Source organism: Ursus maritimus, unplaced genomic scaffold (genome assembly GCF_017311325.1).
Source record: "Ursus maritimus isolate PB19 unplaced genomic scaffold, ASM1731132v1 scaffold_14, whole genome shotgun sequence".
Lineage (NCBI taxonomy): Eukaryota > Metazoa > Chordata > Mammalia > Carnivora > Ursidae > Ursus > Ursus maritimus.
Window position 1 is genome coordinate 3,312,404 of NW_024423786.1, and position 15,137 is coordinate 3,327,540.

At 55.0% G+C, this 15,137-nt stretch overlaps 1 protein-coding gene across 6 annotated transcripts in view; it reads right to left on the minus strand.

Moving 5' to 3' along the window:
• Window positions 1-15,137, minus strand: part of IQSEC1 (IQ motif and Sec7 domain ArfGEF 1) — a 118,966-nt gene that overhangs the window by 59,103 nt on the left and 44,726 nt on the right. The window contains exon 1 of one of the 6 annotated variants that reach the window (XM_040628400.1): window positions 10,732-10,811. The exons of the other annotated variants lie outside the window; for them this stretch is intronic. Within the exon in view, the coding sequence (XP_040484334.1) occupies window positions 10,732-10,796 (65 nt within the window). The 5' untranslated portion in view covers window positions 10,797-10,811. Of the gene's footprint in view, window positions 1-10,731; window positions 10,812-15,137 lie in introns of those variants that run through there. 6 annotated transcript variants of the gene reach the window in all.

Sequence of the window (15,137 nt, forward strand, 5' to 3'; positions counted from 1 at the left end):
CACTCTCTGCCAGACTGTCACCCCCAGCTAAGCCAGGGCGGTGCTTGTTGGTTTTGACTGCATAAAGACGACCGAGCTTCCAACCCCGGGGCTCACTCGGAAAGATTTTTCAGAACACACACACACACACACACACACACACGGCCAAAAATCTTCCTGGCTGAGCCAAATTAAATACAGAGGCCTCTAGTTATTTCCATACGTGCAAAATGGACTCAAATAAAGCAGCTCTCTGTGGCAGGCTCCAGCAGACAGGGCTGGGCCGGGCCCCAGGGACGCCCCGGGAGTGAGAGTTTTCCGAAAACACACACACACACACACACACACACACGGCCAAAAATCTTCCTGGCTGAGCCAAATTAAATACAGAGGCCTCTAGTTATTTCCATACGTGCAAAATGGACTCAAATAAAGCAGCTCTCTGTGGCAGGCTCCAGCAGACAGGGCTGGGCCGGGCCCCAGGGACGCCCCGGGAGTGCCGGGCGGGAGGCACAGGCTGGGGAGGCTGGCTCCGGGACAGAGTGTGGGCAGAGGAGGAAGACGCCGGTCGCACTGGCCTTGCTTCCTCCGGCCCACCCTGCCGGCCAGGGCCAGGCGTGCGGGCCTCTCGGAGCCTGGGACAACCTTGGGCCCAGCTCTCCAGTCCCACCCCAGACCTGCACCAACACTAAGCTGTCCGCAAGGGGGGGGACCTGCACCCCAGAAAGCACTTTCTAAAATGCAAATCGTTCACGTCTTTCATGGCATCAAATCTTTGTCATGGTCCAAACCTCTGAGCGAGGCGCCGACACTCCCCTCCCACAGGCTCCCTGCCCACACCCCAGCCTGCTGTCCATCCCGCTGACCCCTCCACCCCCATGCCGCAGCCGTATGGGGCTGTGACTTCTGGCCAATGGCAATGTGCACTGCTCCCCTCCCCAAGACACTTGGTACCCGCGGCAGAGGGAGCGGGGCCCACGAGAGCCCACAGGACTTCACTGCCCAACTGTGAGCTCACCCCAGGAGGGGGGCACGTTTTAGCGTCTCTGCCCCCAGGGGTTCAAAACCACGTATGAAGTGACTGAATGAAATACTGGGTGAACTGATGACGTGCAAAGAACACCATCACGACGACAACAGACGCTTTGAGCACTTCGCACCGAACGAACCCCTAGCGCCCTGTAACGACTTTTTAGAACAGATTTTAATTTGTGAAAGCAGTTGTAGGTTCCCAGAAAAACTGAGCAGAAAGTAGAGATTTCGCATATTCTCCGTGGCCCCCCCCCACACATAACCTCTCCCATTCTCAACACCTCCCACCCCCTACCATAGTGCACTTGTTAATCCACGGACCTCTGCTGATGCAACAGATCACCCCAAGTCCAGAGTTTACAATGGGGCTCCCTCTGGGTGTTGCAGACAACCACCATTTGAGGCAGATGCGGAATCCTCTCCCCATTCTGGGATGGAGAAACTGAGGTACGGAGGGGCCACGTAACCTATCAGGGCGCACATACCTCCCACACGGGGTGAGGAGAGGGCAGGCTGACCGAGGCACTGGGCCAAGCACCTCACACACCCCACCTTCTGCATGCTCTGCCCTCTGCGGGGAAAGCCCCCCCACCTCCTCCTGCTCTCTCGGGACCTAAACCCGCAGCACCGCGGCCTTCCCCGCACTGGCCTCGTTGGCACCCCGTACCACAGCAGGCACGCAGAAAGGGTCTGGGGGAAGGACGGAGGCTCAGGGTAGGGGATGCCACCCTGCCTCGACCCCCCGCACCTGCAGCTTCGGCACACAGCCCTTCCCCCGTAGACTGACTGCCTGGCATGTGGCAGGGAGGGGCTGTGTGGCCTTGGGTAAGCGACTTGGCTTCTCTGTGCCTCCGTTTCTCAGCCATCAAATGGAGGTACTGTCTACCTCACAGTCGACCGATAATACAGACAGAAATCCTCCGCCTGGGGCCTGCCACCCAGACGTGCTCAGGGTAGCCGTTGCTACTATCACAACACAGGACTGTCGCTCCCCACAGTGCACGGGGGCCCCAGGGATGAAGGGAGGGGTATAAGGCTATGAGCACGCAACAGTGGGGAAAAAAACCCTTCGTTCAGAAGGTAGGCACCGGACCATCTGACCAACCCCAGCCTCTGCACCTGAGGCCAGCGAGGGGTGAGCGGACAGGGCGTGGTCACTGCTCAGAGCGGGACTGGGGTGGGACTCAGGGGTAGTAATAATACATTCCTAAGAATATATTAGAATATTATTGCAACTAGTATAGCTATTGCAACTAAAATTTCCTGAGGACCTGTTATGTGCCAGGCTCCAAAAGTGGCACCATTAGAAGCTGCAGGATGCACGAGACCGTGTGGTGAGAAGAAAAGAGGGCCTTGGCCGAGGCTTAGGGAACCGCGGTGCTGCCATGGAGTGGTGGGAGGAACCCGGGAGGACCTGGTCTCTTAAGCCAGAGAAGAGCGCTCAGAGTGTGCAGAGGCCAAGCGAGGTAAGGGGCCAACCTGTCTTGGGGCAAAGGCAGGTGCCACTGCCCGACTCTACCACCAGGCAAGGGGCATTGAGGGCAGCAGAGGCAGGGCCTGTGGGGACACTCCGCAGAGAGCCCCAGTCCTGCCCAGGGAGCCAAGGCATAAAGGCAGATGCCTTGGGCACTTCTGACCTGACGCAAGCCCTGCCCCCAGGAGGGCCCTGCCTGAGGGGGATGCACAGGCCTGGCTTCCCCTGGCCACCTGCAGACACAGGGCCTCCAACACACACTTCCCTGAATGCAGCAGGCATCATCTGGTCTTCAGGGCTAAAGCCAGACCAGGCTCTGGGTTCCTCAGTCGGGCCGACACAGCCAAGGGCTGTTTAGGGAACTTTACGACTCTGTCCCAGGAACCCACCCCCAGGTACTCGACATCTCCACCTCCACAGGACAGGTCCCTGATGAAAAACATCAAAATGTCTGGTATGTGCTTAGAAATAATCTGGGAGCAACGAAATACAATTGCCCATGGGGGTCATCCTACCATTCTTTCTACTTCTGTATAGTTAAAAGATTGCATAAGGAAAAGTTCAAAATAGTGCTAAGAATCCATTACCTTCCTCAAGGCCTTCCCGGGTCATTTTGCCGTTTTTTATCAAGTAGGAAAACAAAAACTAAATCCCAAACCCTGCCCATTTAAATGATGGCTCTTAGAAAAGTCAATGGCCCCAAAGGAACAGAGAATTGGAGTTTGTGTGGCCGCACCTCCCCCTCCTCTTCCTCCTCTGTTAACAGCAGAGGAAAGAGCTGCTTCCCCAAACACTTCCTCTCCAACCCCCTGCACGGGACTCACTGCACTTCGGGGTCCAGTCCAGGGCCTACCCAGGGAAATCACGGCAGGCACAACAACTGTAGTTGATAGCAATTGATAAGAACCATAGACACAACCGGCATTTACTGAACACCTGTACGCCCGGCACTGTTCTAGCTCCTTCTTTCTCGTGTTCTCCGTGGAAAAGCATCCCAGGAAAGGACAGTTCTTACACCCAGATGACTTCCTGGGGCTGGCAAACACCATTTCCGGGATTCAAGGCCACTTGCCAGAGCTCCCAAGGGTGTCCTCTGTCCTCTCTGCCAAACGACAAGCAAGGCACCTCTGTGCCCATCCGAGGGCTGGCGCCTGGTGGGGTCCTGCAGGTCCTCTCCCACTCCTCTACCTTTCTGCCCCTGCTGCACCCACCATTCTAAGGCCCAAGCCCCCCACTGCCCCAGCAATGTCAGGGAGCAGGAGAGATACATTAAACCAGAATACCGAATCTACTTTCTGCAGAGCTCGGACATGATTTTCATGTCTGCCTTAGTTTCCTTGTCTGTAAAGTGGGAATAATACCAACAACGTTGTAAGTCTCTGGGCAGGTTCAAATAAGGTAAGTGTGTGTAAAATTCGAAGGCCACGCAAGTGTCAGATATTATCGTTTTATTTTTATTCTGTAGCCTGTTCCGGCTCCAGTATCATACCCGTGCCAACTCTAGACCCATCAAAAACAGTCGTGGCTTCGCCCAAAGCCAGCTGAACCCTTTCCCCTTTCTGCCAGGACGTACTAGGCACCTGCTGTGTCTGTTACCCACAACCGCCTCTCCCTCCACCATCCCCACTTGACAGATAAGGCTCGCAGAGGGGGCCACTCATTCAGAGAGGGGCAGAAGTGGGACTCAGGCCAAGTTTCTCCAGCCCAAATGCCACCATCTTTCCACTGCAGCCAGCTGCCTCTCTGTCTCGTGGCTAGAACAGGCGGGGGAGGGCAGAGCAGCACTGTGAGGGTCCCTAGGCCAGGCTCTGGAGTTCTTAGCCCCACGAGGCACTGGAAACAGCCTCAGGTGGGACCAGGATGCCAGAGTTGCCCAAAGTACCAGAGCTCAGCACAGGCTACGAGCTGAGAACTCCAGAGGCATTACCACCCTGCCCCATCTCAGGGCCACAGGGCTGGGGCACCAGCCTCAATGTCCCCACTCCTCAAGTGTCCCCAAGGGGTCTCTCCATCACTCTCGGCACAGGCCATTTGCCCGTCCTAAGAAATCTTCACTCTAGCTGAGAGCCAAGTCACCTTACTTTGCAATTTTCCCAATCTATGGGCAAAGCGATTTCCAAAGCACTCTGGACCACTCTCTCTTAGCAGGCTACAAGCACAGGCACAAGACTATGGGCTTTAGTCACTTGTCACCAAGTCTGTGACCTGTCTCGCTCCTGGTCTCCACCACCCCGCACGTGAGCAGCACCCTACCCTCGCATGGCTCCCCCCAACTACCCATCCCTCTTCCTCCTTCTTGCTCTTACCACTGGCCTCATCTGTGGCCAGAAGGAGAGGTGATGCATTCCCGTCTAACAACACGTCTGTCCTGAACAATACCATGGGGTCCAGTTTCAGCACACTCGGACTCGGCAGCCCTGATGCCACAGCTAAAAGCTACCACCTCTTAGGTATTAACTGTGTGCCCTTTAAGCACTTCATGTGAATTAACAACAACTCCATGAGCGCCTCCTGTCACCCACGGTTTACAAATGGGGAAACTGAGGCACAGAAAGCCAAGAAACATGCTCAAGATCACAGAGAGTGTAAGGAGCAGAGCTGGGGTTGGGGTTACAGACAGGCTGGCGACAGAATCCACCCCCCCAACCCCCACCAACACTGGGTCAAACACCCTCCCTCAGCAAACGACCATAAGTGTCACGAAGCTCACTCCCTTCACAGAAGGGAAACTGAGGCCCAGAAAGGGGATGGGAGGAGGTGACGGATGCCAGGGCTTCTAGGGAGGCTGAATGCCAACCGCCCGTTAGAGCAAGCTCTTCTCAGGTCTCTGGAGGGAAAGACCTTCCAAGCTTAGTAATTATCAGGATAAATAGTAACGACAGTGATTATAATTAACACTGATTATAATTAACACTGATATAGTACTTACTATAACACAATAAGGCCCCGTTTTAAATGTTTCACGTGCACTAACGCATTGCACTCTTGCACCACCTAGCTTAGCCTCTCAGCCAGAAACAGAGAAGCAAACACCATTTGCTTCCATCTTTTAAAACAGCCACTGGGGAGAAAGGATTCATTTTGGTGGACAGACATGGATCAACTCAGCCAACAGGCGATTCTGGGGAACCTGAATGAGGAGGCTGCCTCGTAGCTGGGGACTCCTCCAACTTTTCCAGTTCATTAACAGTCCTTCTCCTCTCTCATGGGACCAAGTTCAGCAGCCCACACGCATGTGTGTCCTCTAATGACATCAAAGGCCCTGGCCTTGGGTTTCCTCCCCATGCAGAAGCTGGTTGTGTTTGCACTGGTCCTGCAGAGAGTCTGGGATGGTTGGCTTTTGTCACCGAGACCCTGCTCCGTGCTGAGGCTGGCCTGGGGCAAGTGTGCTACCCTCAGAATGAGCAAGTCCTCGGGGCCAAAGGGCACTATCTCAGAATCTGGCCAGAGAGTATGGGGAAGCAGCTCTTGGGGTCTGTGGGGTCTGGCAAGACACTAGGAGAGTCCAGAGGGTGGTCCTCAAACCAGCCCAAGGCTGGGATGTTTGGAAATATTCTGGAAATGCTGACACCAGGGGATACCAGACACCTGTTCTATGGCTTGGGAAAGACACAAAAGCCTGCATTTATGATGGTGACAGATTTTGCTAAAGATTATTTAATCCCAGAGGAGGCACAGCCTGGCTATGAAAAGTGTAGACCCCAGAGCCAGGTGGACTGAGTTTAAGTCCCAGCTCCAAGACTTACTGGCCAGTGACCCTGGGCAAGTCACATAACCGTCCCCCAACTGTTCCCCAAGTGGGGACAGAGGCCCGTACTCACAGATTGCTTTGAGAATTAAACACTTTGCGCAGAGCTGAATGGCAACCACTGCGATTACTATTATTATACTGACCTTTGAACAAAGAGGAAAAAACAAATGTGGTCATAGTTTCCCCATCCAGACAAACAAGGAGGGGACTCTTGGTATGGCTCTACATCTGGGCCTTCGGTTCAGATTAAACGGTCACCATGTTAGGAAGGCGAAAAGCAAGGAACTAAAATGGAAAGAATGACCCTTCCCATCAAGGAGCAGGGAAGCCGGAGCTACGTTCAAACAAAGCATAAAAGGGTATTCAAGTCAGAGCAGCTGGGACTGTGCCTTAGCCCCTCAAGGACAAGGGATCTCACAAAAAGCCACGTAGCTCCAGAAACCGGCAAAACAGAAGACCGTGAGGAACCACTTCTAACTCAGAAGTCACTTCTCATGAGAAGCAGTGGCGATGATGCTGGTGTTGCTGGCTACCGGCTACGGTTTGCTGGGCGTCTAAAAGGTGTGAGTCACCAGGCAAAGCTGCATATCCCCTCCGGGGAGGTATTTCTTAGCCCCATTTCATGGATGAGAAAATCAAGGCTCAGACAGGGGAAGCCACATCACCAAAGCCACACAGCTGGGAAGAGGCAGCGTAGGCTTTGTGCGACCCGAGGCCTGTCCGGGATCAGTGATACACGGTTTCACATTATTAACCTTGGTTCCTCTACATCTAGCCCAGGGCCTGGCACAAAGTGGGTGCTCAGTAGCTAGTGAGTGAATGAAGGAATGCAGGAAGGGCAGCAACGGGTGCCCTTTGGGTCGTACACATCGCTCCTGAGAACAAAGTCCCCCCAAGCCCAGGAAAGCATGCGTGTGTCCGTGGGTGCGGTCACTCACTGATGCCGGGCGCCGTGCTGGGCAGGCGTCAGAGCACACAGGTCCCAGGGCTTAAAGGGGGCACTTGCCCAACTAGGGGGACAGCCACAGCAGCCAGCAGAGTGGCAGGTCCAGGTGGCAGCGTGCCATGTTTTCCACCATAATCACCATCCATTGCTCCTCGGCAGCAGCCCAGGCAGCGGGAGCGGCCAGATTCTCTAAGGCTGCACCAATTAATTCTTCAAGAGCCTTAATGGCCTTTAAAGTCATTATGATTTGCTTTTGAGGACAAATGATAAATCACATCCAACAGCCTTTGAGCATCCTCCCCCATGGCACAAACACACACACACTTTCACAGGGGACCCGGGCCACCTCTGCGGAGCTCTCCCCAGCCTCCGGCCCGCTGCAAGCCCACTGGGCAGATATTCCACGCGTCATCACAATTCAGAGGAAATTTACAAAAGGGGAAGGAAGAAAATCCCATGGGTCACTGGCAGCGGGAAGAGCAGAGTGCTGACCTGGACAATCGCGGCTCGGCCTGGAGGCCTGGGGCTGGCCAGCAGTGCGAGAGCTGTCAGACACATCCTCAAGCATCTCTGTGAAGCAGGGTACCATTCCCTTCCACGGAGGGGGAAACTGAGGCTCGGAGGGACGTGGTAACTTGCATAACGTCACAAAGCTGAGCTGGGATTTAAAACGAAGTCTCTGCCTCCCTGAGCCCTTCTTTGCTGATGCCCTGAGCTGCTCTGGCCTCACAGATTCTCCTGGCAAATCAAGATCCCTCGTTCCACAGAGTCCGACCAGGTGATACCCGCACACATGTGTGCACACAGACACGTATATCCTGAGCTCCTGGAGCCCGGGGAGTCCTGTTCAATCCCTTCCAGAAACACCTATTTGCCCAGTCATCACACGGGTTGACTGTGCAGCTGTCAGTCCTGTCCATGTTTTTGAACTGAGGCTGTGTAAATATTAGCACAGCTAGTTCATAGTCCGACTTCCTTGAGCAAAAGCCTGAAAATCCTGGCAGGGCTGGCAGGGGCCCTCCAGAGGCCCTCCAACAGAACATCTGGGTTCGACTCCAGGCTCCCCTTGTAACAGCCTGGTCAGGTCACTGGATTCCCTATCTTAACCTGCCCATTTACAGAGGGAGGCTACGGAGAGACCTGGGCTGCTGCGGGTCTCAAACAGCAAAGCATCACGGTGCTGCCATGCAAAGGTGTCATGCATGCTGTCAGGGAGAAGCCTGTGCTTACAGGGTGGTGTGGCTGGGCCTGGAGGGGGTTATCTTGGACCTGCTACAGACTGGGGGTCTCCTGAGGTCTCTGGGGCGTGCTGGATCCTTCCTGGGTTTAGAGAGGGAGAGATGGCCAGCTGGGAGGACTCTGGGTGGGGGACAAGCCGGCCAGGCCAAGGAGTGGCTGGCGAAGCCTCCACAGGCCAGGAACTGGGTGGATTCTCCACCCCCCTCCCCACCTTTCTTCGGAACCGCATACCAGGCACTCCGGAGCAAATGTGATCCACCTGCTGTGAGGCCGAGGGGTGAACTTCGGGTGGTGCCGGAGCGGGGCTACTCAATCTCCAGGACACCTGGTCGTGCTCTGAGACCGGGGGAGCAGCTGTTCATCACCAGCCCTGACAACAAAAGGACTCAAGCAGGCTTCCCTGCAGCTAGAAGATTTAGAGTAGACACAAAGAAGGACTTCCAATAAGAAGGGATGCAGGACTGAGAAACATGCCAAAGTGGTGACTATGGACATCCCAAAATCCCTGGAAGGGTGATATTGGAGAGGTCCTAATGGAGGGGTGCCAGGGACACCCCTCAGTCTCTCTCAGCTGGGAGCGCGAGAAGAGATGTAGCCTGCGGAACATGCCGACTGTGTCCCCACTGTGTCCCCGCGACTGCTGGTCCCAGCACAAACACTCTGAGTTTTGCTCACTGCTATGTCCCCGGTGCCTAGAAAGGGAACGTTCACAGCAGGTACTCCATAAACCGTAGAGCCTTGGCGCTGACAAGACTTAACACTCAGCCTCAGTTTGCTCTCCTGCGATATGGGGAGGCCGGAACCACAAGGACAAGAATGCGATACCGGGTGGGACAGCTGCGTAAGACAGTAGCATGTGTGCGATATGAATATCGTGACCCCCGTTCTCGGACTGATGCCACTGGTTCCAGACAGCTGGCCCTGCAGCTGCAGCTTGCCCAGCCTCCGCCCCAGACACAAGAAGTGACGGGTTCTTGGGAACCGCACCCCCACAACCCCATACGGAGCCTCGGGCCCAGAGTCTCAGGCCCCTGGGGCGAGGAGGGGGCAGAGGGGAACATACGCATGTTCTCAGTGCAACTGCCAGACACACGCTGCAGAATTTTTGAACTCAGAGATCAAACGGCTGCAGGTGGGCTTCCCCCCAACCCTCAGGGGGCCCGACACAAGCCAAGTCAGCTTGTCAACAAATCCTCTCCGCCCCGCAGCCTGTCTCCTCCAAGGGGCCTGCAGACAGCTCAGGGGGCAGCTGTGCTGGCGAGCCGAGCAAGGAAATCGATATTCCCAGCACATACACACTCTCTCTCCATAAATACGGGCCCTTGGACACTCAGGCAGCCACCCACAGTCCCAAAGCAGAAAAGGGTTGGTCTCTGGGACGCACGTTCTTTCCCCCCCTTCAAGACTCCAGCCCCGACCGCACCAGGCACATTAAAAACACGCACACACCCTATCACACCAGCAGACCCCTCACAGCCTCACTCAACACAACAGCAGCAGCCACACGGATCTCCACCTCCCCAGCGAACTCCTAGGTCCCCCCCACCCCTGAAGCACACCTGGACCACCTGCGCACAGCCCATGAACGAATCCCTCATCCCCACACACACTTGCCCAGGGTCTCCCTGGCACAGCTGACTCGTAACCCTGGATATAGGCCCAGGGGCTCGCACAACTAGGCCCACAGGCAGACTCCCTGGCAGCCTCAACCCTCCTCAACCAGACGCAAGCACAGACGCCGGCCGGCCACACTCCGACTCACAAACTCCAGTCCACTGGCTCCCGCTTGGCACCGGATGCCCACTCGCATCAGTTTCTCCCACAGAAACTCACCCACACACAAGCTCCCATCCCGACAGTCACTCGGGAGCAAGCATGCACACGCACGCTCGCGCACACAACACTCCTGTCCTGACAGCATCTCTTATTCTCAGACGCACAAACTCAGGTCCCGGGTCTGGTTGCACACATACTATTACAGCCACACTCCACACTCTCAGTCCTGCTCCCTCTCTCACACACACATCCTGACAGTCTCACGCACTCCGGCACACCCAGCCCCGCAGCCTCTCTGGCACACACTTACAGCCCTGGCAGGCTCTAACAAACCACTGCACAACAACACAGGACGCGGCTCTCTCACAAACCCACAACACACTACACGCAACTGTGCAACGCCGGGGGTTCTGCTGGCACCCCCACCCTGCCCCGCCAGCCCATTTCCGTGCAGCCTCTCCCCAGGCCCTCTCGCCCGAGCCCCGGCGCCCACTCCCCCACCCTCCCGCCCCCGGCCCCGCCTGGGGCCCTTACCCGCTGTCAAGCTCCAGCTCCAGCAGGGACTGGGTCCGCTCGGAGTTGCAGTGCAGGCACCACATGGCGGCCGCCGCGGGAGTTGACGGGGCCGAGCGCCCGGGACCCAGGCCCCGCCGAGCGCTGCCGACTCCCGCTGGGGTGGCAGATCCGGGGCCGACACCCGACCACCGGGAGACCTGACCACCCGCCACGCGACCACCTCGGGTCGCCCGGCCCAGTGCCCGCCGGTTCCCGCTGCTCCCGGCCCTAGTCCCAGCGCCAGGCCGGCCAAACCCTCCCCTCCGCCGCTGCTGCCGCCGCCGCCGCCGCCGCCGCCGCCGTCGCCGCCGCCGCCCGCCCGCCTGGCGCAGAGCGAGGCCCGGCCGGAGGAATGTGGCCCGGGAGGGGGCGGGGCCAGGGGCGGGGCCGGAGGCCGGCCTGCGCCCGGCGGGCGGGGCTGCGCGGAGGGGCGGGGCAAGACGGGGGCGGGGCTGCACGCAGGGGCGGGGCGAGCAGTGCCAAGTAGGGAGGATCCCCACGGCGAGGTTCTCAGGTAGCAGCATCCCCTGTACCCGCAAGCTAGGCCCTTTTCTGGGAGGACTGCGCACTCCCTCCAAGACAGAGTCCCCAAATATACATATCTTCCTCCCCAACGTGTAAGCACAGCAAATACAAAACCCAAACTAGCCAACTGTAGCCCGCTCTGCTGATGTGGTGCCAATCTCTGCCAATCCTGACTTTGGCCTCAGTTTATAAAATGAGACCTCTGCTCGCGGGATGGTGTGGCTTGGGGGATCTGATGCTCCTGCCCCAGAGAAAAAAGTGGGTTCTATCCTGAGGCTGGGGACACCCATTTGGGGACTTTTGGGTGAGGATCTGATGAAAGCAGCTTCTTTTTCCCGAAGCCCACCCAACACCCCGCCCTTCCCTCACCCAGAGACAAATTTCAGACCCCCATGGCTGGCTTACTGTAATCCTGATTCGCTATTAGAGCTCTTTACCTACATTCCGTCCTCAAGACAACATGGTGATATAAGTGGAGCTATTAGTGGCCCCATTTTCCAGAAGAGGAAACTGAGGCTCACCTTAGCTGGGTTAACTCTAAGAGGTTTTCCCTCACCTTCTCTTCCAGGCTGCTCATTTCTCCCTACTATAAGCAATCATGGCTTGCTGTTCTCAATTTACATATTTACTTGTTTATTATCTGTCTTTGGGCTTCATGAAGGCAGGCATAGAGCCTAGCACCCACAGACATCAAGCGGACATAGACACAATCAAAACCCCACCTGCCTCACCTGCAAGTCCATCTCCTGGAGGGCCAGAAACCTGGCACATCCGTGAAGTCAGGAAGAAGTGGGAAGCCACTAATGCAGGAACATCGTCTTGTGCCTTTTTTGAGTCTTTCATTGGGAGGAGGTGGTGCCAAGAGCCTAATGATGAGTGCTTTCCCAGATGGGGAAACTGGATTGCGGGGGGGACAGTGAAGGAAGAGGGCTGGGCTGGCCCAGCTTGCAGCACAGGAAAAGGCCGTCCCTAGACCCAGTTTAGTGTGCCAGGGCTCCCAGGCAACAGGCTAAGCAGGAATCCAGTGCCCCTCACTGCCCATCTCCACATTTCTCCCCTCTGCTTCTGATGTTGTCTTTGCTACATTAAAGATAAATAAAGACTCAGAATGGGAGAAAATATCTGCACATCACATATCTGATAAGGGTCTAGTATCCATGCCACATAAAGAACTCTTCCAACTCAACAATAAAAAGGCAAATAATCCAATTAAAAAATGGCCAAAGGATCTGAACAGACACTTCTCCAGAGAAGATATATGGATGGCCAAAACACATGAAAAGATGCTGAACATTACTAATTATCTGGGCAATGCAAATCAGAACCACAATGAGATAGCACCTCATACCCACCAGGATGGCTAGAATCAGAAAGCTGGACAAAAGCACCTACGCAAGGGTTCCAGAAAGAGAAGACTTCTGACACACACTGCTTAAAGACTGTGACCACGTTCTGCATCCTGGCTGGGGGGAGGGGGAGGTAGGAGAGGATAGGGTTGAAATCGTCCAGTTGGGGGGTGGTGGTGGAAAACTCCCACCCCAGCCTGAACAGCCCTCTAAAAATAGGCTGCAATAAATGGGGCCAAGAGAATTCCCCCAGCCCAGCTGCTGGGGCACTCCAGACACAGGCTCCGATCGACAGACTCACGACCTGGATTCTCCAAGAATTCCAGGCACTTGTCCAGGCCCACGGCCTAGCCGCCTGCCAGGATGGTCTTGGCGACATTGTTCCGGCTGGGATTTAGAAGAAGGGGGTTGAATTTCCCTGTTAGCATTTGGAATACCAAAGGATGGAGTCCCTGGAAACCAAATGCCTCTTAATTCTCTTGTTTTGTTTTATCTTCCTACAAAGTATGCCTCTTGCTTCTGCTCAGTTAACTGCCTCGCAGATTAATAATTTAGGGAATCGTGAGGCAAACAACAAAGTTCCAGCCTGGAGAGGCAGAGAAAGCCAATTTTTCTGCTAAAACGGCTATACTGGGCCAAATTCTTACATGTTCCATTTGGGCAAATTGCTTAGCCTTCTGAGTCTCAGTTTTCTCAACTGTAAAGTGTGGCTCACGGACCACATCTACCCTGGAGAATTCATCTTGCTGTTTAATTTAATTTAGTAAGCATTTATTAGTGCTTACTCTGTGCCTGTCGTCTGAGGTCTCAATGGGAGACACTGATGTGACAAGTGTCCCTCAGTATGATGTTATGATAATCTGGGGGAAGGGGCCTGTAACTCTGCTCCACAAGAGGCTCCAAAGATGAAGGGACTTTGGGGCGGGGCCTTGAGGGATGCGCAGGAGCCCATATATAGGGGTATAGGATTCAAGAAAGTCATGAAAATGTTTGGTTCCACTGTACTGTGCTGGGTTTCAGTCCTGAGTTGCTTGCCTTGGCCTGTTTCACTTGTCATGACCCAACTTCATCACCCCATCCCCCTGTCTTCTGACACCAGACATGTATGTAGCACCCTGCCCCCCCCCAAAAGGCCAACATTTGCAGTCCCTCTCCCAGAGCTGTCAGGATGAAGACCAGCCCCTCCACACAGCCTGTCTCCGGACCTGTGTGCCCTGATTGAGGTTCACCTCTCCGGCCCTCACTGCTCGTCATACGCCCTCCATGCTCACCACACCTCCAGCAATACAAAACTTCTTTCAGAGCCCCAAAGTCCCTCTGTGCCTGGCTCATGGCTAAGACTTTGGATTTCACCTTTCAATGTCACCTCTCCCAGAAAGCCACCCCTAACCAGCCCCTAGTCCAAGTTAGACACTCGTCTCACCCACTCCGGGGTTTACCCTGCCCTTGCTGTCGCATCACACCAATGAGCCGTACTGCTATTGCCAGAGTCAGGCCCGCGTCCTTCTCCGCAGCATCCCCCGCGCCTCCTATGGGGCCTGGGACACAGAGGTGCTCAGCAGTTGAATAAATCTGGCCTGAGAGTCAAATCTGGCCCACTGCCTGGTTTTTTAAAAATAAAGTTTTATTGGAACAGTCGCACTCATTCACTTACGTATTGTCTGCAGATCTTTTTGTGCTCCGACAGCAAAGCCGAATAGTTACAATGGACACAGATGACTCACAATGCCTAGAATATTTATATCTAATCCTCCACAGAAAAAGCTCCTCTACCCTGCAGTAAATGAACCTCCTCTGAGGGAGTTTCATGTTGGCACCAGCTACCCTGCCTGTCCAGACAGATCCAGTGCCCTGGAGCAGGCCCGCCGTGGACAAGATCTGGAAGAGCAGAATCCAAATGTCACGGGGGAAGGTGGTGATTAAAACCACAGGGCAGGCCAGGTGACCTTCAGGCAAGATGGCCACACGATGGGACAATCCACTGCTAGGAATGACTCCCACGGGGCTCCTTGCCCGTGTGTACAGACTTAGGTCCAAGGATATTAGTTGTTTGTAACAGCAGAACAGGGAGGAGGAGACATGCAGCGTCCCTCAGTGGGGCTGGTTAAAAACACGGCAGTGCACCCATCAGTGGAGTCCTCTGTTAACAAGATGGCGGCAGCACCATACACACAGGAAAGGATCTGAGAGGTGGCACTGTAATTAAAAGCCCAATGAACTGTGATACGTATTTACAAGAAAATATGTAGACCCCTAGTGTGCTTATATAGCATCATAGAACCACTCAATTTCTTAAAGAAGATCCAAGAAACATGGACCAGTGGTTGCCTCTGGGAAGGGAAACTGGGGTTTCCAGAGATTCCTGGGGATGGGCCTCTGCCCTCTAAGCCTGAAGTCTTGTTGGGACAGGGCTGGGAAGGAGAAGAGAGGACTTTTCACTCTATGCCTTTTTATAGTTTTCAAAATTTTAAACAAGTGTTTGTTACCTTTAAAACAAACAAACAAAAAAGCCAC